Source organism: Balearica regulorum, chromosome 5, assembly GCF_011004875.1.
Source record: "Balearica regulorum gibbericeps isolate bBalReg1 chromosome 5, bBalReg1.pri, whole genome shotgun sequence".
NCBI classification, from domain to species: Eukaryota; Metazoa; Chordata; class Aves; order Gruiformes; family Gruidae; genus Balearica; species Balearica regulorum.
Genome location: NC_046188.1, coordinates 24,722,779 through 24,747,114, shown reverse-complemented (window position 1 = coordinate 24,747,114; position 24,336 = coordinate 24,722,779). Strand labels below are relative to the sequence as shown.

The following is a 24,336-nucleotide window of genomic DNA, read 5'->3' as shown; positions in this document are numbered from 1 at the left end:
TGCCGGGGTGGGGCCGACCGCCCCCTTCCTGCCGCAGCTCCCAATATGGCGGCGGCCAGCGCAGCGCGGTCCGTTGGGCGCCGCTCCAGGAGGCTCTTCGACATCTTTGTGGCTGAGGTTCCCTGGACAGTGTCGAGCAGTGAGTTTGGTGCTGTTCCCCTCGTTCCTCGCTGGCGTGGGCTGGGCGGCGCGGGAGGAGGTAGTCGGGTGGGCTGGCTGGCCGGTTGGCTGTGCGTGCCGGCACAGGCCATAGGGGTTAGGCCAGGGCTGCTGCGCGGGAGTGCCGGGCCCATGTAACCAGGTGTACGTTTCCCCCACAGAGGAGCTGAAAGAGTACTTCTCCCAGTTCGGATCAGTACAGAGGTGCCAGCTGCCGTTTGTGAGTACCGGCTCGTTCTCTAGGCCGCTGTTCACGTTCTCTTGGTAAAACGGGGAAGAGCCACATGCTGGTGTTCGCCAGGCCCTGGCAGCGGTGATCCTGCTGCTCAGGCCCTGCCCCGAAGCCGGTTCCCCTCGCTCTCTTGGAGCTGCTTTCTAGAAGCCTCTTCTTTTACTCTAGTCAGATTTTTGGTGCTCTCTACCCTTAGTTCCTTCCCCTAGTGTGAGCTGTAGGCCTCATTGGTGCTTAGTGGTTTCCATTGGCTTTGAAAGCTTTAGAAAGCCCATCCTTCAGATCCTGTTGATGCTGCCATTTTTGCATAATTAACATAAAAGTGCTTTGAGCTTTTCTATCATCCTGTTATCTGTCTTGTGACAAAGAATAAAGTGTTGATGTGCGTGGTCTCACGGGCCTTAAAATTCTAAAGGTGTGGGTATCAATCTACAGTCTTTTCCTGTGGTGGGGTCATACCTCATCCAGAGCGTGGGACTAACACAAAAATCACAACCTCTTCAATATGGTCCCAAGCTGCTAGTTGTTCATGCCTCTGCTGTTGAGGTTTTTTTTTTTGTCTTCTGAGCATGTAAGTCAGGGATAATAGTATCTAGTGCAGTTTCTTAGAGATGAACAGTCAAAAAAAAGTGTTCCTTTCCTACTCTGTTATGGGTAAGTTGTAGGTCATTGCTGAAGGAGTAGAGGTTCTCCTGTCTGCCTGCATTTCTCTATGTGAAGTCATGGTCTGTTAAATTAAGCTCTGTGTGTAGTGAACTTCAGTTAGTAAGCTGATGGGCTCACTATCAGTTGAGGACTAGTTTTGAAATGGAGAAAGATAGTTTGAAACAGCTCGGTTATTTCTGAGCACTGAAGCTTAGGTGTCTGCCTGCCATCATCTGTTCCTCAGCCCCAGGACTGAATGCGTTGCTTCACTGCGAAGGCTAGCAGCTTACTGTGAACCTGCCTCCATGACCCATTAAAGCTGAACTGATGCACGTGTGTGTGTTTTGAGTCAGTGATTACTTTAGTAGCATTCATTAATGCTTAAAACTGGCAGAGGTACAAAAATCTGCCAGCAGCATAAGATACCTCAATTAAAACCTCACTGGGATCCTGAAATTGAGCAGCGTAACGACTGTACCTTGTGGGTGAAAACTTCACCTGTGTTTGGAAGGGCTGCCAGTTGTGCCTGGCAATCAGTGAGTTCAGTGGCAGAGCTGGGATAAAAGGCACTTTGGTAGACCTGGCTTTTCTGCATTATCTAGTCTTTATTGATGACTGTCTTTCCTGATTGGTGAATTATTCTTAAAAATAACTTTTTTTCTTTTCAGTGCAGCTAGTGCTTGTCATCTCGAATTGCAGCCTGCTTTCTTAGTATCTTAAGCAGCAGCTTTATCTTGCTGAATGCTTTTCAAATGCTGTGGCAGGCTTATTTTCAAATCAGGCAGCCATTTAAATGTCAGTTCTGTTGTGACTGGCTTAATAGTAGATAATAATAGTAGAACCACTGCAGTTTGAAACAACTGGCTATGCATTATTCCAGTCTTCAGCTATAACTCAAAATCTTAAAATTTTTTATTATTGGTGGACTCAAATTGAGGGAAAGGGATGCAGAACAGCCTCTGCTAGGCCCCTGCGTGCTGTCAAAGTAAAGTCTTAAAGTGTGAAAAAGGCTTCCGAAACAGCAAGTGTGCCAATTTCTCTGATAAAATAAGTATCTGTATAAAGTTTTTATCAGCCTATGTGAATATTTTCTACAGTAATTCTATTTTATCTTTTTTAAACTGGTAACTAGGACAAAGATACAGGCTTTCACAGACGTTATTGCTGGATTAAATTCTCAACTCAAGATGATGTTCGGAATGTGTTTCAGAAGGACTCCCACATACTTGAAGGTGCCAAGGTAATGTGCTAATTCCTTTAATGAAGTAACATAATGAGCTCTTTAATTCTGCCTTTGGTTGGACACAGTAACATCAAAATATTGCCATATTCATTCAAAGTGTGATTCAGCATTTTGCCACTTGGTGTGCTTTTAATGTTTTTTTTAAATCATTAACACTTTCTGTTTATTCCCCCTCTCAACTCGTTAGGGTTCAAGATCATATATTCATAGATAGCACAGAGATCACATACTAGAGATCAAAACCTCCTGCTATACTCAGCTAAAGGAATATGAATGCAGTAAAACTGCCATGTAACTAGTTATTATTTGTAATACAGGTTTCTGCAGGTGGATTTCAACATGTAACTTCGATGTTGGGTGGCAGGGAAAAGATAACAAAGAATGTGAAGCTAAGCTTTGAAATTTAGTGAAAACTTTTTTTTTTCTTCAGCTATCATTTCTTATAGGGAAAAACAGCTGCCTGCTTTCATGTGTTCAAGATAACTTTAAATCAGCTTTAGTGTAGCTTTTTTATTTGCTGTGTCTAACACTTAAAGTGTTAGTAAAGGAAAAAATGTGATGCTTTAGCAGTCTCAGTGCATTAGTGTATGGTAACAAGAGACAGTGTACACCATTAGTTGAAAACCTTTGTCTAGTACCCATACAAAGGTGTCTGTCACTGACTGGTCAGAGCCAGACAACTGTATCATCTACCTCCACTGCAGCAAATGGAGCAAAGAAATGGCCATCCCACTGCTTCCGGCACATCTAGTATGCTGTGGTGTTGACGGTTAGGGATAAAAGGACAATGAGTAAATGGCTGCCCAAAGCCATTAATAAATTAACAGGTCTCAGGTCAAAATCATTAGAAACTTGCATCTAGTATGTTCACTAAATAGGGGCAAATTACTAAGGGGATTTTCTTGTAGACTTACAGCTTCAGCTGACCTAGCTACTCAGACCTAGTAGTATAGAGTGAAACCATGAACAACAAGCAGCTGGTGTAACAGCAGACATGATCAATTCATGTCTTTGAATAATTAATACTTCTTTAATATTCTTTTGACAACTAGTTTCTTGTTTTGAGACTTTCAAAGCTAGGAGGTGGTAAGAGTGAAATGAACTGGCAAGAGATTTCAGGGATGCAGTATGTTGACTGGGATATTTTGCTTGACATGGTTCATACTACTGCAGAAGCCTTCAGTACCTATCCCTAAGAAGGGCTGACCTGTGAGTTACAACTGTGGTGCAAAAAATGGAAGCAGAAATGGAGTGGTTTGCCAACTTCAGTCTTAAACTGTGACAAGCTAGGCAATAGGCTGATCCCTCATAAATTGGGCTGAAAATAACTAGGATGTTATCTGTATGCAATTATCAAAATAAGTACTAGGAACAGCATAGATGAGTATTTAGTGTCAGTTTCTTGGAAATTATTTTGCTGCTTTTTATTCTTGAAGCTGCAAGATAGCCATATTCACTTAACTGCCTAGGCTTTGAGGACTCTACTCTCCCAAGAGGTGCAAAAGCTAAGAGGTTTCTTTATGGTGAAATAAAAAGCAGAAGGCAGGCAGTTAGCTTTCTTCATTTCTTCAAAAATGCAAGATTCTCTAGAAGCAAAATATATGAGCACTTCTCCCACTTTGTTCTAGGCTAGGTTTAGACAGCTACCTTCTATTAGTTCCACTTGAAAGCACAAGCTTTTAAGATGCATTTTGCTGATAGAACTAGCAATTGCTGTGCAAATTATATTCATCTTTCCTGTCAGGAGTTTAGCATTCATGGTTATAGCTCATGCAAGTGAACTTGTTATAAACCCATCTTCCACTTTCCATATGAATGTTTTAGAAAATCAGAAATGAAAAATATCAAACCTTCCTTCCTAACTAATTTGAATAATTTCCATTATTTTCAGCTCTCTCTCAAACAACAGTCCTACAGAAGACACAGTCAAAGAAAGAATCAAAGTGAGTGAGCGATGGAAGGAGGCTTTATTTCACTAAATGTAAAGAAACTAAAATAAAGATTACGGAGAAACTATGAATGAGTATTTGTTTTAAAACAGAATCCAGCTGTTTCCCCTCCTTGTTCAAATAAACTGTATAGCCACACTAAAACACAGTCATAAACTCCTGGGCATCCACTACAGCATAAGACAATAATTATATACAGCAGGAAAGCTTTTAACAGATGAAGTAAGAGCTTTAACTACCTACAAAACTAAAGCTGTAGAAAGGGGCTACATTCTTACCCTGAGATGTTGGGCAACAGGGAATCAGCAAAGTCAGAGCACTTGCTAAAGAATAATTCCCTTGTGAAATGTTTCAAAGTGGTCTCCATTCCTCTGCTCTCCAGGGTAGCTGTCTTATGTAGGAGAACTAATGTGTGTATGTACATCCACACAACAAGAGTTGTAAACTGCTGCATTACAATACCATCCCCCTATACACCTCTGATATTAAAAATGCCTTTTGCATGAAGTCCAAGGTTGTAGTCCGTTTCTCTACCTCTCAAGGACCAGAGGCATTCAGTCCTTCCTCCTCTTTTTGCTCTCATGATCGTGTTCTTTTGGGCGGCTGCTATCCGATGGCCGTTTAGATCCACCATGTTGCTTGGCTTCTTCCAGAAACTTGTCCAAACCAAATGGATCCTCCTCAAATTGAACTGGTCCATCTCTGCCCCTCCCTCTGGTGTTACGATCTGAGTTAGAAAACTCTTTGTCAGGAACAAACCTGCAAAAGAAGAGATGATACTCAGTTGATTTGAAACTTCAGAGTACTAATGAAGAACATTTCTTAACTTTATTTTCTTACCTGTTGGTCTTTATTCGAGCCTCTAGATCATCACCATACATATCCTTATCCACATTTTTACTTGGCCTGTAGATGTTTTGGGCCATATCCTTGCCACTTCTCCAAGGCTGGTCATAAACATTGTAAATTTCATCCTCTCCTCCAGCAAAGCCACTGTCCATACCCTAAGAAGAACAAACAAACAGCAGTGTAACACAAATGAGTCTCCAGCTACTTTATTTTAACATCAAGATACACTGATGGTGTCACACAGATAGATACACAAAGATAGTATCGTGTGAGTTACTACTGATTTCAAATGAGTTCAAGCACTTCGAGTGGTTTTGCATCTGGGATTAAGTCCAGCAAACATGACACAATCATTACAAGCCTCTGTCAGGGCCACTTCTACTCTTCCACAAAGCAACAGGAAGGATTACAGGCCATTCATATTTCAGAATAATGGATCATTTCAGTCTGCCCTGCAAGTACAGCTGTCTATTATAGCCAAGTACAACCATACAGAAATGATATTCAGAATTTCGGGAAAACACGATTTAAGCTGACTTATCCAAACCACACAGAGGCTTATGTAAAATGTGAAAGTAAAAGTGCTTGCTTTTTCACTTGATTCATCAGCTTTCCCTTCTGCCTGCAAGTTTTTCGTTGGAGATGTGAAAAAGAATGATTGACAAACTGCAGGTCTATTCAGGAACTTTCTAAAGCCTAATCTACTTTTTCATCTCTGAACAGTATGAAGTTCAGGGAAAATGAATGTTGCTGTTAACTATATCTTCAGAAGGATTTTTAACATAAGCAGTAATGGGAATACAAAGTATTTATGTGCTTCCCTCTCATAGCAGGGTTCCCTTACTCAGTCAGTACATTTGTACAAAAGAAGAAAATTAGGTCACTGCAGCTTGAAGGCAAAACAAGCTTCTTTCTCCCCACTCCTCACTGAGAAAAGCCACAACAAAAACACTTTAATCCAGTTATATGTTCAGATTATTCCATTTTTGTTGCATCAGCTATGGATAAAGGACATCAACAGTTTCCTAACCAGTTATGTAGAGACTTACTTCAGAGTTCATCCACACCATCCATGACAAGAGGATCCCCTTCTTATTCTAGCCATACCCACTAAGGAAGGATGAACTTGTTCTCATAGAAAGCTACATAGCTGTGAAAAGGTATTTTTACCTTGCTCTGGTTGAACAGCCTCTGGTCATACTGGATTTCATTGGATGGCCTGGGGTTGGGTACCCCCAGGGCAATAACTTCACTGATGTCTCTATTCTCATTTCTCTGCAGCTTTGACCTGAATTAAAAATTTTTAGTTTTATTAGGTCAGTAAACTGTATTTGTTGACATGCTCAACTGCAACCTGAAACTGTATTAGTTGCTAACAATTTGCCTCAGAAGCCAGATTTTGACTGTTGCCCTTCTATACTAGGTAACATTTCAAATTTGTCTCCTGGCAAAGGAAACATTTGGGAAAGTTATGTTCAGCTGGGCATGACATTTAAATTTGCTTTCCACTATCTGCAATTTCCATCAAGCTGACTTGGTCTAAAATGTCATATTTATTTTTCGCAAGAACCAGTGTAATTATACTCTGGGAAGTCCGAGCAATCTCATTTTAAGATATTAAGAGTTCTGAAGCCTCCAAAACCCATTTGTGCTCAGAAATCTCTCTGGCTTGGGCAAACAAGATACTTAAGCTTAGATTTCTGAGTGTAGGCTGACTTCAAATGAACAGCTTCAAGAAACAAAGCCACTAATGGTACTCTGGTCTCACTGAAGTTATAGGATCCACATTTCAACCTTTGCTGTCAACATGTTAATTGAATCTGAATATACTGAAGTTCTGCTACAGAAAAGCCCACCCAAAACTAACACCCCCCCTCCTCCATTCATCTGGAAAATTCTAAATTTAGAAGAGAGAGTAGTGCAGTGTCCTAACACAGTAATACCACTTCATACAACGAATATCTCCACAAGGTAAAATTCAGGCACTCACATCAAGCAAAAGGAAGCCCAGTGTAATAGTTTCCCCTAGTGGGGAAGCCAGTGCCAGTACAGGAATAAAGCAGCTTTCTTTTGTGACTCACCTTTTGTCAGGGGCTGCCCTGGAAAGATTTCTGTCATGCTGTCTCTCTTTGCGCCGGTCATGTCTGATTTCATCTCTTTCTCTAGCTTCTCCATCCTCTGAACAAATGCAATATTGCTCATTATAGACAAATATTTAAAGTTTGAATTAACTATGCCACAGACGTTGGCACAGTGATTCAATTCAGTATTCTTTTACAGAAGAGAAGTGACCCATAGCACTATTTAAAATACTACACTTTATAAACAAACTGAACACATGAAAAAACACAGCTTTCTTATGCCACAAATGATTAACTGTCCTGGACAGGAGGAGTCCAGGACAGTTACAGCAGACATGTCCAACAACTAGGTTTTCTCAACCTTCAAGAGCTTGGAATACTTGTCCACCTAGGAACTAATACCCTAACACCCCTACATATCATCATATCATAGTTTTATCTCTTAAGTGTAAAAATATCATTCAAACACCACAGGCATTTAAGTGCTTTGAAGAACATTCAGTGACTCAAAATCAGAGAATCGCTCAGGTTGGAAGGGAGTCTCTAGTTCAACCTCCTGCTGAAAGCTGGATCAATGCTGAATTCAAATGAGGTTGCTCAGGGCTTTGCCCACTCAGGTGTGGAAACCTCCAAGGGATAGAGATTGCCAGCCTCCTTGAGCAACCGGTTCCACTGCTGCTTGTCCTCATGGTGAAATTTTTTCTCCTCACATGTAGTCGCAACCTCCTGCTTCAACTTTTGACCACTGTCTCATTCTTCCACTGTGCAGCTTAACGAAGAGCTCTGAGGATCTCCTTGTAGATATGAGAAAGCTCCCATTAGGTCCCTCCCAAAGCCATGTCTTCTCCTGGCAGAACAAGCTTCATTCTCTCAGCATCTCCTGACCAGGCAGATACTCTAGCCCCCTGACCGTTTTGATGGCCCTCCACTGAACTCGCTCCAGTTTATCAATGTTTGTCTTGTGCCTGGAGGCCCGTAACTGCGTAGTATTCCAGATGCAGTGTAACAGGTCACCAGTAAAAGGAAATGATGACTTCCCTTGACCTACTGGTTATACTCCTGCAGATGCAGCTTAGTATGCCCTTAGCATTACTGCTGGCTTATGTTTAGCATATTGCCCACTAGGAATCTCAGGTCCTTTTCAACACAGTGGCTCTCCAGCCAGGCAGTCCCCAGCTTGTTGGGAAGAGGTTAATCCATCCCAGCTGCAGGATTTGGCATTATATGACCATATTCTCCACCTTTTAGAAAGATCATAACTGCTCTGTAAGTTCAGCATCTTGATCTCTGAAGTGTGATTTCAACCAAAATACAAGACTTATCACAATGGTTATGATTTAGTTAGGTTAGCAGGTTTTGGGCCTAGTAGCCAACAGCACTACAGTTCTCCAAGATCAGTTATAACAATGCAAGGGAGAGAATACTGTGTTTACCATCTTTGTTTGCAAGAATGAAACCATCTAAGTTTTCAAAGTTGCTCTTCATCTGCAACAAGCCTTTTCTAAAAAACCTAATTAGTTTACAGCAGTCCATGAAAGCCATTACTTGCACTGATCCATTAACAACTCTGAAATTCTCAACAACATCCTAAGCCTGTATACACTGACATAGTGCTGTGAGGTTCAACTCCAGATCCTATCAAAACAGCCAGTGAATTAAACAAATTCACTGGATGACCAAGTAGGGACATGAACAACAGGTGTCATGCTTAGAAATTACAGTTGATATTTAAGTATTGTAATTCTCCAAACCCACACTTCAGAGGGTGCTAAAAAACCCCACAGCATCTTAATAACAAAGAAATGTACCTTTTTCAACATGGGTTTTGATCCCTGCTCTTCTCTCCCTGGCTTTCTGAGCCATTTCTCGGAGCTTTTCCTCATGTTTCTCCTTTTCTTTCTGAGCCATCTTCCTCTCCACCTGGGCACGCATCTCTACTGCCTCACGAGCCTGCACATGTAAGACATAGTTAAAATGACAGAAAGCTATCACCTGGGATGCAAGCAGATCTTCTGTCATGCAGTTTTCCAGTAAACAGGGCAGGAATCAAGCCACGAAGATGAAGCTCAAAGCCAGACAGCCACAGCAGTTAGAACTGAGAAACAAGACCCATGACCTCCACTTATTTAACCCACACTGAGCCACTGATTCAAAGATACTGGGGATAAGAACTTATGTCTTATGTTAGCCAAGAAGCATGACAAATCAAAAGCTATAGCCTATCCACAGTTGATTTTCCCAAGGAAATAAACATACAAAGAAGGTAAAACCACACGGAACAAAACAGTTTAAGTAGCCACCTGACCTTTCTGTCAGCTATATAGAGCGCCTCAGCAAGCTTGGCAAAGTTTTCATTAATATGAACAGTCTGCAATCCTCTGCCATCTGCAGCCAGACGCTTGTCTAATGGAATGGTGTAACCCTATAGTGGAAATAGAGAGGCAGTTAAATCACAGAAACTAACATTATTTGGAATGACAAACATTATGACATTTATTGTGTAAGAAAACAAAAACATACACAAAACTCACAACCCATCATTAATATGCCTCAACAAACCTCCTTTATACGTACTTCAAATTCAGACCAGGTAATACTGAGCTTCGCTTCAATTCCACACTCCCCCAAAATCTGAATCACAATTTCCCTTCAAGTTACATCTTACTACGAATGACAGTTTTTGATCGATAGAGTCCACTCTTTGCTTTGTGTTAAGAACTATAGACAATAGCTTTCCAGTCTCTAAGCTGTTTTACCATTTGTGCTAAAACACTGTTTTCCCTCAACTGCTTTTATACCTGTTAAGAGGTTAGACGATTCAAAATGAGAAAGGGGGAAGGTTGCCAGCAAAAGCAGGAGACACTAAATGTCAATTTTGCCTTCAAAAGCTGAAGCCTAAAAGTATTTATAGATGTTACTTTACGATCTTTTAGAGAGCTTTACAAAATTTTTCTTTGGTTTTAGCATCTGTAACCTAAAATTCGATCTACTAATTAGTATCAGTCCCAGTTATACAGCTGTGTTGGGGTAGGAAAAAAACCAACATTCCAGACATGCAGCTTTTCCTTCCTCCATTTGAAGAGGCTGCCTCACAACAACAGCTTGGTAAGTTTGAGAATGATTAAACCAGTTACTGCAGCAAATTATAAATTCTCCCTTCTCTCTGAACATAAACTTACTGACTGATAAAAATCAGAGGGACAGGACATACCTATTCAAACAAGAAATAAAAATAGCTAAGCTAACCACTGATGAAAATTAATTAGTGAAAGAAGGCAACATGGAGAACTGGCCAGAAATCTGGACTGCAGTATTAAAAAGAAATATGCTTGGTTCTCTATGAGTTACCCTTCCCTTTTTCAGTTTAGATGGCTTTACACTGTGGGCTCCAGAGACTTAGGTTTCAGACTCCACCTACTGTACTATTAAGGGGATTTTAACTAATGCCATTTTTTCCTCTCAAAATGCATAGTCTCTGCCATGAAATAATATAGTCTCTCTCAGTTCTACACTCCTGTCAGTTTGACAACCCTGATATGCCAAAGAGAAGAAAAAAAATGAGCTGTACAAACGTGTGTTCTTCATGCTGGAAGCAGCCAGTTTACCTAACTCTAGATGTTTAAAACCAGTATTATTCAAGCTTAAATGATTCATAGAAGACTCCCAGCAGGGTGGAACATTAGAAAGGTGAATTTATGACAACTTAATTACCTTTGCATTTTTCCAGTTTGAAATGCATGGAGGAATTTTCCACTCTTGCTGCTCTTTCACAGTCATCTGATTTAAGAGAGGAAGCAAAGTCATCTTTAGATTTATAGCAAAAAGAAAGACTGTTTTCTTTCTCAAAGACAGCTACGAAACTATTGAAATAAATTAGAGTACAAAGTTCATGGCACTACTACAAAAAACCTCTACCCTTCTTAGCAGCAATTAGATATTCATTTGTGTACTGTACCTTTGCCAACACTGAATAAAGTCATGACAGCTTTTGAGCCATCCTCTTAAACTTTCATCACACAGACCAGAACTCACAGCCAGCTTGTTAACATTTGCACATTTAATGGCAGTTCAAGTTGTAGAAAACTTCTGAACCACCACCACACTCATCTCTCAAAAGGAAGCTAATTGTTAATAACACAACACAAATTAGCGTTATTAAGGATTAGCTTAATAGTGGTGTCTAAAAGCGGCAACAGTGCACCAAAGCTAAAGCCTCAGTCAACTCATCCATGCCACGGACAACTCCAGCAATGCAGCCTTGCATAAAATACATAAGAAATCTTTTGAACCTCTGACAAGGTACATAGGAAGACAGCTACTTTCAGAACTGCCCCCAAAAACCAAAAAAGACTGCACCAGGTACCAAGTTCATCAGTTAACATCACATCAAAAGAACAATAAAGAGAAGGTGCACAGAAATTAACTAGATCAAAGTAGAATTTGTGAACCCATCTAGAATTCAAAACTGAGAACAGCTATGGCATTTCATACCTTTCTACTAGGAGAGTGCATTACAGGTGCTGGAGGAGAAGGTGGTCCACGTGGAATCTTCTTGTTAATTCTGAACAATTAAGAAAATAAATACAATCAGCATGTTGTATATGGAAATAGACTGCAGAATCTTCTGTTTGCCATGAAGAAGTTTAGAATAATTACTTGAATCTTGGAGGCTCCATAGGGTCTTTCTGCATTTCCACCATCCGAATAACTCTCTGTTTTGCTCCAGAGTTGAATGCAACACCTTGCTGGGATGGTGTGTACCTGAATAAAACAAAGGGCTCAGTTCTCTGCACAGAGCTAGACATTCCTTTCCCACTTCCATTTTCACTCAGTTCACTGCTCTAGCTACATTTTCATTTTTATCCACTGTGAACGCCAGGAGCAGGTAACTACAGAAAGGATAGTGAAGGCAGAGAATCAACTACACCAGATAGAATGTATCTTCCCAGGGCTATACTCCCCTGTTTCAACCTAGATTCCAAAGCAGAAGAAACAAACTAATAGAATACACAAGAGCACATCGCAATACTCTTTACCTACGTCTGTGAATCCCTGGTAACTGCTTACTGGTTATTAAGAACCTCTTCACATACTTTTTTTCAGAATTCACCTTAGGCCAAGTCTAACCCTGCCATGATTTTTTTCTGTGTTTGCAGCAGAAAATCACCATAAATGAGTATCAGCCTCCTAGTAATTCCAATTATTTCCAGTTGCTCATTTTATGTAAGGGAAGAACCGTGTTACATTCCTAGAGTTGAAACTCCCAGAAAAGACTTTGTTTCCAGGGCAGCATCATTCATGGTGTTCCCTGACAAATCTACATTTTTTTGCTAAAACAGTATCCCCTCCACAACGTGCCACAACTCATGACATGTTAAGACATATTTCAACACACTTCAAACTAGGTTATCATTAGTGGGTTTGTTCAAAATACATAAGCTAGTTTCATATTACTTCCAGAAGAACAGAATTCAAGAGGAATTTCTGTTTCAGAAATTCAAGGAATATCCTAATTTTAATCAATTTTATATGTAACAACATCTTACATACACACACCAGCACTACATACCGAATGTACTGTGCAGGAGCTAGTTTGTCAGCTGCTCGAACTGGCATGGCTGCTGCAACTTTTTGGGAGACTGATTTCTCCAAGGCTGCTCTTGTTTTCTCCGTTATCTGAAGACAAAAGTACCACAGAATGCATCTCATCACATATGCAAGACATACAATATACCTCTGATAACTAGGCACATCCGTGCATATAATACCTCTCTAATTGCCTCCTCATCTGGTCTTTGCAGTTCAGGATCATCCACATTCATGACCTCTTTTGGCACAAGATCTGTGTACTTGCTGTAAATAACCTGAAAAACATTAGAATTTATTAGTGCTGGCATATAGGAATAAATGTACGTATTTCAAAGTACAATCCAGGCCTGAAACATTTCCTTTAGGTACTAATTAAAACTGGTATACAACTCTAAATGCATTAGAATTACATATTCTTCAATGACTCCCATAGAACAAGAATATACTCTAGACCCCATTTTACAGCTGGAATAACTGAAGAAGCAATTTGATTAAATATAATTATGTAAATCACTCTCAGAGCTGGGTTTAGACATCAGTTTCCTGCTTCCCTTTCCTACTCTTTCCCTTTTTCAGGCTCCCCGAAACAGACAGAAAAATCCACATTTGTACTTCTCTTTTCAAGGATTACTTAAGAATTTGATACCAGCCTTTTTTAGCATCTTTTTTTTTTCCATGTCATTATGTTTGCTACGTTCTTGAAAAAATAAATGCTTGAGAAATCTGTTGTTTACACTTTCCCTAATATGGGTACTTAGTCTTCATAAAACATGCAGCTAGCTGTCACTAGCTTTAAGCTCCTATTTTAAATATAGGGAAAGTACACCATGAGAGGAAAAAAAAAATCATTGTATTGCATTAATGTTTCACATTTGTCCAACAAAATAACATCAGAAAGTCTTAGTTCAAAAGGTTAAAAGTCATTACAAGTTCATTATTTCAAGTTCATTATAAAGTGCATGTCCAACTATCAAACTGACCTTTAGCCTCAGCATTAATTTGTCACACAAGAGCCATTTACTGCTTCTCATCCTTCACTCCTAAAATTTTAATCCTTTGAATTATTATCAATACTATCCTAGCTTCTCAGATACTGAATGAAGGACATCTGAAGAGCAGTGTTCCTCTAAGGTAATTAACTCTAAGTCCAAGTGTGTTGCTGCATGAAGAACAAAGTACGCTAAAAGAGCTCAGAGTATCCCAGAAGACAAAGACGAAAATAAAGTCTAAGAGGTGCTCTAAAAACTACAATACACTGAAGTACAAATGAGCTACATGAACTAGTTAAATCCTAAAATATTACATGCAAGTGGCAAGCTGCATTAATGTGGAAGAAATCCATAATATGGATTAAATTAGCCTGAAAATACCAAAATTTTTATCTCCATCAAAAACTTGACACACTTGTGCATTCCAATTGGAGTCCTTTTTTGAGGTGATATAGAGAGGCAGATAAAGATGTTGCACTGTGTTGTTTTACAGTAATGTTGAGACATTTTATTAATCTAAGATAAAGAGGAGACTGGGACTGTTTGATATTGTAGTATGCCCATTCACTACCATTTTTCATCTACGAACTTTAAAAGGAACTATCAGCTGGTGTTTCAGATATTTCATTTTGATTGCTACTGAAAAGCAGAATTTCCCTCTAGGCAGAAACAAAATGCTCAGTTTTTGGTACAGCTACATTATTCCTTCTCTGGCTGGGGGAGCCTTAACAGGCAGCAATTAAAAATCTGCATGCCACTGCCATCAGAGAGAGAACAATCTTACCTAACTAGTTGTGTAAGATACTGTAGCTCATGGTAGGATTTAGACATCGATCACATTCAGATTCAAAACACCTGATAGACGCAATTGCCTTGACAGAAATTTCTTCATTTGTAACACACAAATCCCTCCCTTCAACATTATTTTGTTCTATATATCCAGAGCAGCCCTGTACAGTGCTCATCAATCCTATGTGTAAAATGAGAAGTTACCATCAAGCATTGCAGAATGAATTTCTTCCTTGTCAAAGAATGGTTTCTCCATATGAAGCACATAACATTTTTGAAGTCATTACAATTACCTGGTTGGAAGCCTGGCATGCACATCAGTGAAAAAAAAAATGGCAATAAGCTCTCAAACCAAGGTCTACCACAAAGGTAAATACAAGTAATGAATACTTTTGATTATTTTAGTTATGTAGATGTTCTCCTGTCCTGTTCCATCACTGGGACAGGGGTTCCTTCAACAACTCTCTGTGAATGTTTCAATTGAATTCACAGTCTTGAGAAAAAAATGTAGGTAGGATTTCTGGCTCTTTTTTTCCTCCTTTAACATCTAAGCTGCAACCTTGGGCCACGAAGAAGAACTCCAACTCCTGCACAGAAAAATCACCCTTGCCAGAAAAAAGTAATGGACCTAATAATTCCCTCCCTTGGTTTCACTGTCTTCTGTCTTAATAAAAACACAGGAAGCAATTTTATGTCCTTATTTTCCTAATAAGTGGACAGAGCATCAGTCTCACCAAAATATATCAATTATTGATGCATTATTTTAGCCTGGCTTTTAGTCATGTGAGTAGAGAAAGTATTGGAAGAATCTATAGCAGCACAAGAGCTAACCACATGGCAAATGCTGGAAATCCTTCATCTAGACAGCCAGATGGAAATCCATCCTTGGATCCATAAGGTCATGCATCCAGGTTTGCCAACATTATCCAGCATTTCAGGTTTAGCAGACTTTCTGCCAGCCCCAAACAGGAGGTTTGTCCGACTATCTCATTTATGTCAGCATTTTTCAAGGAGAATTCTCTGAAGCAACTATTTTTTAAATATGTAAGGGAACAGATGCAAGAGAGATGAACCACTGCAATAGTAGAAACTGCTGACAAGCCATCTAGATATAGGGTCTGGGTGATGGAACTGCTGCCTCTACAAGAAGACAGAATGCTAAATTCAACTTCAAAAAATCCATTAGCTGTGGCAAAAGTAGAATTTCCTTCTTAACTCACACCAAACAAGTAGTTCGTAGAAAGGATCAGAAACTCCATCTCATTTCTGGCAGGCTACTAAGTATCTGTTTCTCTTAGCTCTAAGTATTAAGACAGAAGAAATATTTGAGTTATGACTGCAGGTCTCAGGATAATGAAACTTCTGTATGTTCTTAGAGAAAATATTCCATATTATTCAACTCAACACAGATCACTAAAGAACTGCTCCCTATGACACCTCTGGCAAGACTTTCTCTCCCCTGCAAAACAAATAAAGAAATAGTAGTTCTGCTACTTTCAGTGAAATTGTTTCAAATGTCTAATTTTCCCCCAGTTTTACTCCCCCTTGAATCACAATACTTAATCTTTAGTCTCTGCATTTACATCCAGCTGGATGCAATCAGAATCAAGCTGATCCAGAAGGCAGATCTTAGCGTTAAGAAACCCTAATTTCAGTTCTACAGAGCCCAATTGAGAGAGTCCAGTCTTGGAAAAGCCACTCATCTCCTCCATCCTGGTAACTACGGCCACAAAACAAGAATATTACTGCTTCTTTAGAGATGCCATATGGAAAGTTAATGAATGCTGGTAAAGATCTTCATGAATCAAATACGACAAATGTTAACAGCTTAAAGTTAAATTTACCTGTTCTAAGTATTTTCCTAACTCTGAACCAAATAAGGCACAGTGAAAGACTAGTCATTTCTGCCTAAACCCTACTATCTTTTCTACTTCTTTTTCAAATATACTTAGATCCCAATCTGAACAGCTCTATCATATGAAAGTTAAATCTGATCCTACAGGTAGGTAAAGATTTACTTGAAAAGTTGTAAAAATTAGGGTTTAACTATACTTTTTTTTTTTTTTTTTGCTTATTTGCTTTGCAGCTTCCTCAAAATCAGTACGATTATTACTTATGTACTTTTCTGCTCCAAATTATTTTTTAAGCTTTGGGATAAGTCAAATTTCTATTTAGTATCAAGTATTGATTATCAAATATTTACTATCACAAAATTCTATACATGTAATTAATATTTTCCTCTTGACAAAAAATTCAAGATACTACATAAAGTCTGACTGAATGCCAATGAAATTCCCCTCAATAAAAATTGCCACTGCTGTTTTTTTCTGTTTAGTCTGACTACTTTCTACCACATGACAGCATGGAGTCCAACTGATTTGAACCAATTTTTTTCAAAGGTACTGCAGTAACAAGATACACAGGATGAGGATATACAAGATGTGACACTTTTTTGACACTCAATATAGTCAAATATAAAATCCTATTGGCATTAACCTTCTGCAACTTTGGCAACTGTAGGATCAATTTAAAACAACAACAAATTAATCTGTTAGGAAAATTTCCCCTGATATTCTTAGAATGCTCACCCTATTTTTTGTCTGAGAGGTAAAGTTCACCTTTTGTTTTTCTGTTGAGACAGGTTTTTTCCCCCTTCCTAATTTGCAGTAAGACATGAGGCATATTACATACTCATAAGCTTTTCAAGGAATCCTAAATTAAAGCAGAAATCAGATTATTTTGAAAACAATTCTTCACATATATTAACTAGAATACCCTCTGTAGTTAACCCTCTTTTTAGCTTTTCTTGGGGTTACTCTATTCTTTACAGGAGATGCTTGTTGTAACAAATAGTGGAACATTTGGTCACGCCTCAGCAGTTTTCCAGCCCCCAACACCTGCTTAAGAGAATTAAAGTTTTAATGTAGTCTACATTTGAAAAGGCAGACATAGGTACTCCTCCAAGTGGACTTAGGAGACTCAAGTAAGTGGTCTCTCAAAACTAGTTACGACTTCAATAGAAAGTGTCATCTCAGGTTTGGAAAGACTACTGTATACAGGAAGTTGAAGTTGGTTCCCATTAAACTTGATGAGAACCTTGCCATCACTGAACTTAATACAAAAATTTTGGAGTACAACCACCAGCAAAACTTTTTGTTGCAATTAAAATAAAAAAGTGCCTAACAATATTGAAAACAGCCAGAAGCTTCAAATGTTACATTAGTAAAACACAAAGTGTAGTATTCTGAAAGCTGAACTGCGTTTTCTGTCTTTTTTTGCTCCTTCTCTCTACACAGAGATGAGGCTGCCTCTGACCAGGCTTGTTTTCAGTTTCTTACCTTCATTGGAAAGCTCTCTAACAAAAGCTGCTAAGCTAACAAGTAAGTTTTGCATAGAGACTCTCACCATTTTTTGCCTTGCCTTTTAATTACAAAACAGAGAAGATCACACAGTGATCCCAGTCAAAATGCTTATGTCTGACGTTATTTCAGTTCTTAAACTTTAAGAAAACAGGACGCAATCCATTTGATTAATGCCAGACCAATGAGTTTAAGTAGATGCAACGAGTACATACAACTTTTTCAGATATACATGCCAATTTACATATTTGAAGAAATATTACCTTGTCCTTTGATTGTCCTTGTCGAGCAATCGCATCGTATTTTATTTTTCCTTCTGCATCCACCTGAACAGCCAAAGCATTGGACATTTTCTTCTTTCGGCCCATATCCAACGGATATTGGGCCACGTGAATTTCTGGAAAAGCACCCCCATCTCCAAAATCCTGCACAAAAGAAAAAGTAGTGAATGATTGAAAGACAAAATCATAGTATAACTTTTGCATGGGTGGGAAATGGAACGAAAGAGGTGATTGAGTTTAACAAAATGAAACGTTGCCAGAATGCTCTAGTAACTTTACTATTTTAGCTGGTAAGAGAGCAATGGACTAGAGAACTTACAGTTATTAAAAGACACTGAAGTGCATAGACATCTTGCAGTAGTTATTCCCTGTACAGAGCAAGAGCCCATGTCACTGACTAGAATGTGCAGTGACTACTACGCTACAGACAATATGTGACAAAGTATTTAATTCATACATGAGTTATTAATTAGAATTTCAAAATTTACCTTCTGCAATAAAGCAACTATGGAGATCCTAAAATTACAAGAGCAGCAATTTTTTGATGGAAATTTCTACTAGTTATTTGTTGCTTTTCACACCATAATGAAGTAGTTAAAAAAACCTTTCCATTCCTTTCAAAGCCTGTAGATCATAGCTTTACAATGGTACGAATGTCAAGCTATCCCATTTCCTTACTTTGATGTGTGAACACATTGAAAACTGGGACAGCACCCAACAGCGCAATATTCTTAAAATTTACTTCCTCTCTCGTTCAACATGTTGCTGTAAAAGCATTTAGTGAACAGATAAGCAAAAGACCTCTTAAATCAGATCATCCTGACTCAGTAACACCAAGGATGCACACAGAATTGTACTATTCATAAAACAACTTCAGGCTACAGTTTCAAATGCAATTTTTCAGAGGAAGCATTTGCTTTAAAAGCAGCATGAGCATCTTCCCCTCCCTCTGTTGCAATGGCACTGCTTATGTGGAGTCCAATAAAGAACCAAATCAAAAAAGAAGAATAGGTGTCTTTGGTAGATTGTTCTCCCTCCATGTTCACTATATGACCAAATAGGTAACACCACTGCAACAGAGAGCGTGGACTGAGGCTGGAATAAATGAACAGAACGCTTCCTTCCAAAGAACATGCTTATGCCATCTTAAAGTGCTCATTGAAATACAGCTTCAGTTATTTTAGAGTCTTCCATTGGATTTCCCACATTCGACAGTTAATCAATGTTAAAGCATTAGCAAGAACAAAAGTCAGTCATTCCTCAAAAATTTTTTGCATTGTTCTTGACCTATTAAGAACAGATTTTGTTTTTTTCTAATGGTGGCATTCCAGGACCACTGGACAAAGGTTATGCTTTGGAAACACTTAACGCTCTTGAAAAATATGCATTTGTTTATGAGGCAGAAAGGAGTCCTTAACAGTTTGGTGGGGGTTTTTTGTTTTGGGGTTTTTTTGCTTGTTTTTGTTTTTTGAGATGTGCATCACTTTGTGGCCCAGTGATGAACCTTCATCACATGACTTCAGGTCTTTTGCTAACATTTAGGAAGAACAAGCACTAAAATACTAACTTTAGTAACCAACAGTGTAGGGAGGGAACCCTACACTGTGTATAATGTAGGTATAATTTTTAACATGCTTTATTAAATGCTGAACCTACATAAAAATGTTTTATTTTAGAGAACCACTGGAACTACTATCTGAAGTCACCTTATCTAGCACTAATGGATCACCATGGTACAGTGTTGGATCCATCTTTACAAAAATGGGACTCAAACATAAATGAGAGTAAGACTGTTGCTAGCTCAAGAGGATGGCATCTGGGGACAATGCAGGATCACACATGAAGTACTGTGTCAAAACCAGAGCAGCATGCCTCATCACAAAAGTGCTGGCTTCTGACTCAGCAGAGCAGGTCTCAGATGTTATGCCAAGTACCTTTTTAAAATCTGCAAGTTTTTGTGGTTCACAGGGAGAAACTGTACTAAAACAGTTTTTTTAATCAAAGTTATACATCTGTATTTTCCCTGCTGCCTTTCAACATTTCCAGTTGAAATTACATTAAACTGGCAAGAATTACAGCTAAATACACACAAGATTGTCAAAACCCTCTTGCCAGTAACATACTTAAACAATGAATAACTGACAATTTTTTAAGTTTCCTTCCAACTCTAACAATTTTCTCCCCCACTAACAGCTACCTTTTGCTATGCTAAGAACAGAATACACATGACCAATCTGTTCTCTGATATACACGTCCACTTATTCCAGCTATAATCTGGAACATGTATTTCATAGAATCATAGAATGGTTTGGGTTGGAAGGGACCTTAAAGATCACCTAGTTCCAACCCCCCTATTGCGGGCAGGGACACCCTCCGCTACACCAGGTTGCCCAAAGCCCCATCCAACCTGGCCTTGAACACTTCCAGGGAGGGGGCATCCACAGCTTCTCTGGGCAACCTGTTCCAGTGCCTCACCACCCTCACAGGGAAGAATGTCTTCCTAATATCTAATCTAAATATACCCTCCTTCAGGTTAAGGCCATTACCCCTTGTCCTATCACTATATGTCCTTGTACACAGTCCCTCCCAGCTTTCCTTTAGGCCCCCTTCAGGTACTGGAAGGCTGCTATAAGATCTCTCTGGAGCCTTCTCTTCTCCAGGCTGAACAACCCTAAAAGGGAAGAATCCTTATAGCATTCTGTTTACCATTAAGCGTTTTAAGTAATCTGTTGAACAGAACAATTTCCCCCAACAGAAGAATACACCCATCAGTGTGGATGAAAATTCCACATGTGGTAAGGCTTTGCACAACTCTGTACTACACTCGAGATGCTCAGAGTTTATTTCTACTCCAGAAAGTATTTTTTTTCCCCATTAGCAGACAGACTACTACAGCGTGAATTAAAATATCTACCTCTAGCACTCGTGGTATCCATCCTTTCCGGTACCCGTATGGGGGAGGTTCCCGTCGTGATGAGACTAGAGCAGTCTGCCTAGATCTTTGAGCTCTTGCTCTTTCTTCTAGTTCCAGCTGGTCTTGAGACAGCTGAGTTGGAGCTGGTAAAAAACTGCACATCCACAGGCAGCCACCAAAAACAGAAACATAAAGTTAGTTCTGATAATTTCACTCCGTGACGCTCAACTACACTTGAATCTACTACTAAATTATTACTTTCTTTACAATCACTCCATATAGATTAAGAAACAATTTATGAAATCTGAGTGTTGTAATCATAAGCCTGAGCGCAGTAACTTCTGAGACTACAGGCGCAAAAGCAACGTATGCTCTCTTGGTATTCTGGAAGATCCCTATAAAATACGATACTCAATTCATCCATGTTCACATACTGTTTGAATGGGAATACATGACAATGTCCATTCTCCAACAGGAATGTCACACCACTATATATTCTTTCCACCACCATGGAGCAGAAAAACAAAATATGCTCAGTCCCAACCACTTCCCCTTCCTTTCTCTCAAGGAAAACGCCCACAAAGATGCAACAAGCTCCCCCCCCCCCCCCCCCCCCCCCCCCCCCCCCCCCCCCCCCCCCCCCCCCCCCCCCCCCCCCCCCCCCCCCCCCCCCCCCCCCCCCCCCCCCCCCCCCCCCCCTTGAGGCCAGATACCTCCCGGCCAAAGCCAATTATTCGAAACACAATTTCTTGACCTCCCATTTTTCAGCTTGTCTAGACTACGGGGCCCTTTTACGCATTTTTTAAGGAAGCGTCCACCCCTGAGACAGTCGGCGTTCCGGGACAGACCACTGAAGCTACCCTCCTGAGCCCTGCGAGGGATGCAGCGGCTTGTAACAAAGATCTCTCGCCCTCGCTCACGGTAAAGACACCCCGACAAAACCCCACGGCTCCGATCACCTCCAGCCGAGGCGAAGGAGCTCTTTCTTCCCGCAGAAAATACGGGAGGGAAGCAGAGCCCTGAGCCAGACGCAGTGCCAAACACCCCCCTCCCGCAAGGGCAGGACAAAGCTCCCCCAGCCCCGACTCGGCCCTCGCCGCCCTCTCCCCGGCCGCGGCCCGGCCTCCTCACCGGCCGGCCGGCGGGCCCACCGCCCAAGAGAGGCCGCGGCCTTGCTGCGCGCTTCCCGAGCGCGGCCTCTCTCGTCGGCCGGAGCCTCACACAGCGACTCGGAAGCCGCAGACAGAGCGAGGAGAGCGGCCACCCAAACCAGACCGGCCGGGGCCAGCCAGACCCACCTGGTGAGCGCCATCTTGCCGCCTCCGTCGTCTTCTCGGGAGCCAGGCCGCGGGGGAAGGAAGGGGGAAGGGCGGTGACAGTAGGTGCGCATGCGTCACCAACGCACTGTCTCCCTGGGAATTGTAGTCTGGGTGATGTCACCGTTACCGGGATCGAACTCATGCGCACAGGCCGCAACGCGTCTTAGGAGACGTCGTTGCCCTAGCCCAGCGGCGCTGAGGGGCGTTACGGCGCCGCCATCGCCGCCAGGACAGGGGTTTGGGCCGCGGCCGTGAGGGAACGGCTGCACCTGCGGGCTGAACGGTCTGTCCGGCGGACGGAGCGGCCCTTAGGGCATTTGCCCTCTGTAAGGCCGACTCAGGGCGCCCCGGACTGCGGAGGACCGTGCCGTCCGTGCGGGCCGGCCTCAAGGCTGCTGCGAGGTGTGGGTTGCGGCAGGCCGCAGTCAGTCACCCCCCGGCCTGGCAGCCACCCCCAGGCCGTGCGGTGCCTGCGACACCGGGCCCCGATCTGCTGTTTAGTGAACCCCCCAACCTACGTGCAGGGTGTCTCCCCGCAGTGCGTGCTGTTCTCCTTGCATACCACCACGGGCATCGCTGGCCTCGGCAAACTTGGCCAGAGGAGGTGGACCCAACAGACATGGCGCAATCCCAGCAAGGCTGCACTAGAAACTTAAAAGCAATACAGATCCATGAGGCACAATTGGAAGAAAAATTACAAAGAGGGAGCTCAGTACAATATCCTGTCTATTCAGGTGGTTACCAACAAGTTCAGTAACGTTATGGTTCATCCTGCTGAAGGTGTCCAAGTAAAAAGCAGAAAATACAGAGCAAATGGATTGAAATAAAATTTCTTATTCTGATACCTGCTACTTAGATATCAGGAGAGAGAACAGAAGAAGAGAGATTAGAAGTGCTGTAAAAATATATTGATTTAAAGTAAAAATTTCACTATTAAATGCCAAGAGTTGTACTGTATGTGTTTAATGGGCATCCATACGTTACATAGAAATTTTTTTTTTTTTAAATCAAGACAAGAGATGCACTCTAGAGAATAGTTAAAATGTGGAATAGGGAAAAATACTTCCCAGAGAATTGTGGTGGGAACTAGGTAGAGCATCACATGGATAAGTTGCTATTCGTTTTGAAGTGGTGGTATATGGCAACATATATAACAAAAGAAATTTAGTTATTAAGCAGTAACTGCTATCATTATGTTAGCGTCTAGTGAGTCAAAGGGAGAAGAGTCCCGTTGTGCTAGGCATGGTTCATCTAGAAGAGAAACAGAAGCTGGCTAGAGAAGAAAAGGATGGAATGTGTGAAAAACCAAGACAGTTTTTATTAGAAATAAAAAAATCATACTGTATGAGGCAGGGAAACTATAAGGCAGACTAAATGTCTGTCTTGTAGTCTTCAAGTCATTTTGTCTGTTTTATTGTCTCTTAATCTGCAGGACAGCCTAGTCCTGCAGACTAAATTAATCTGCTACAATTTCTAGAATGGAGGAGATTTGGTGGAGGGTAAGGACAGGCCTGTTGCAGTCCTATGCCAAAACTCTCGTCGCCTCCAGTGGGAATCAGACTTTGGCTTTGTATTGTGGTGACAGCAGCTCTGTCTTCACCTCTATGACTGACAGATACTTCCCCTTGTCTCCGAGACAGCTGGCCTCTTATGAGCACTTCAGACAAAGCTAAAGATACAAGACTTTGAAATATATCGTTTATCAATAATTTTCCTGAGCAAAACTCATCTGTCACCTCTCCTACCCATTTCTGTCACTCATTTAGCAACAGAATTGCTGTTGTCACATCTGGTAGTATTGCCCCCTGATTCAGGAGCCTCCTCTCACTGTCGGACGTTGCCATGGTCTCTGTCTCCAGCTGTTGTCCTCAGCTGAAAAATTATCTTTTCTCCCTCCTACTTTTACGTTTCTCCTTCTTCCTTTGCTGTGATGCATTA

The 24,336-nt window shown here is 40.9% G+C and overlaps 3 protein-coding genes across 3 annotated transcripts in view; 2 read left to right on the top strand and 1 right to left on the bottom strand.

The window, feature by feature from the left end:
• The first annotated feature begins 17 nt into the window (after window positions 1-17).
• On the top strand, window positions 18-4,295 carry SLIRP (SRA stem-loop interacting RNA binding protein). The gene is made up of 4 exons (XM_075753797.1): window positions 18-139; window positions 321-379; window positions 2,169-2,276; window positions 4,171-4,295. Exons 1-4 carry the CDS (start codon window positions 46-48, stop codon window positions 4,228-4,230), a joined length of 321 nt encoding a protein of 106 aa, XP_075609912.1. The 5' UTR covers window positions 18-45; the 3' UTR covers window positions 4,231-4,295.
• On the bottom strand, window positions 4,228-22,532 carry SNW1 (SNW domain containing 1). Its single transcript, XM_075753786.1, has 14 exons — window positions 22,378-22,532; window positions 21,080-21,233; window positions 18,148-18,309; window positions 12,927-13,022; window positions 12,728-12,834; window positions 11,815-11,919; window positions 11,650-11,719; window positions 10,870-10,935; window positions 9,464-9,580; window positions 8,967-9,108; window positions 7,159-7,255; window positions 6,248-6,365; window positions 5,069-5,232; window positions 4,228-4,987 (listed from the first exon to the last, which is right to left on the bottom strand). Exons 1-14 carry the CDS (start codon window positions 22,467-22,469, stop codon window positions 4,783-4,785), a joined length of 1,695 nt encoding a protein of 564 aa, XP_075609901.1. The 5' UTR covers window positions 22,470-22,532; the 3' UTR covers window positions 4,228-4,782.
• Window positions 21,996-24,336, top strand: part of ADCK1 (aarF domain containing kinase 1) — a 91,702-nt gene continuing 89,361 nt past the window's right edge. Inside the window, exon 1 of the mRNA XM_075753790.1 lies at window positions 21,996-22,380. The gene's annotated coding sequence lies outside the window, so the exon portion shown is untranslated. The remainder of the gene's footprint in view (window positions 22,381-24,336) is intronic.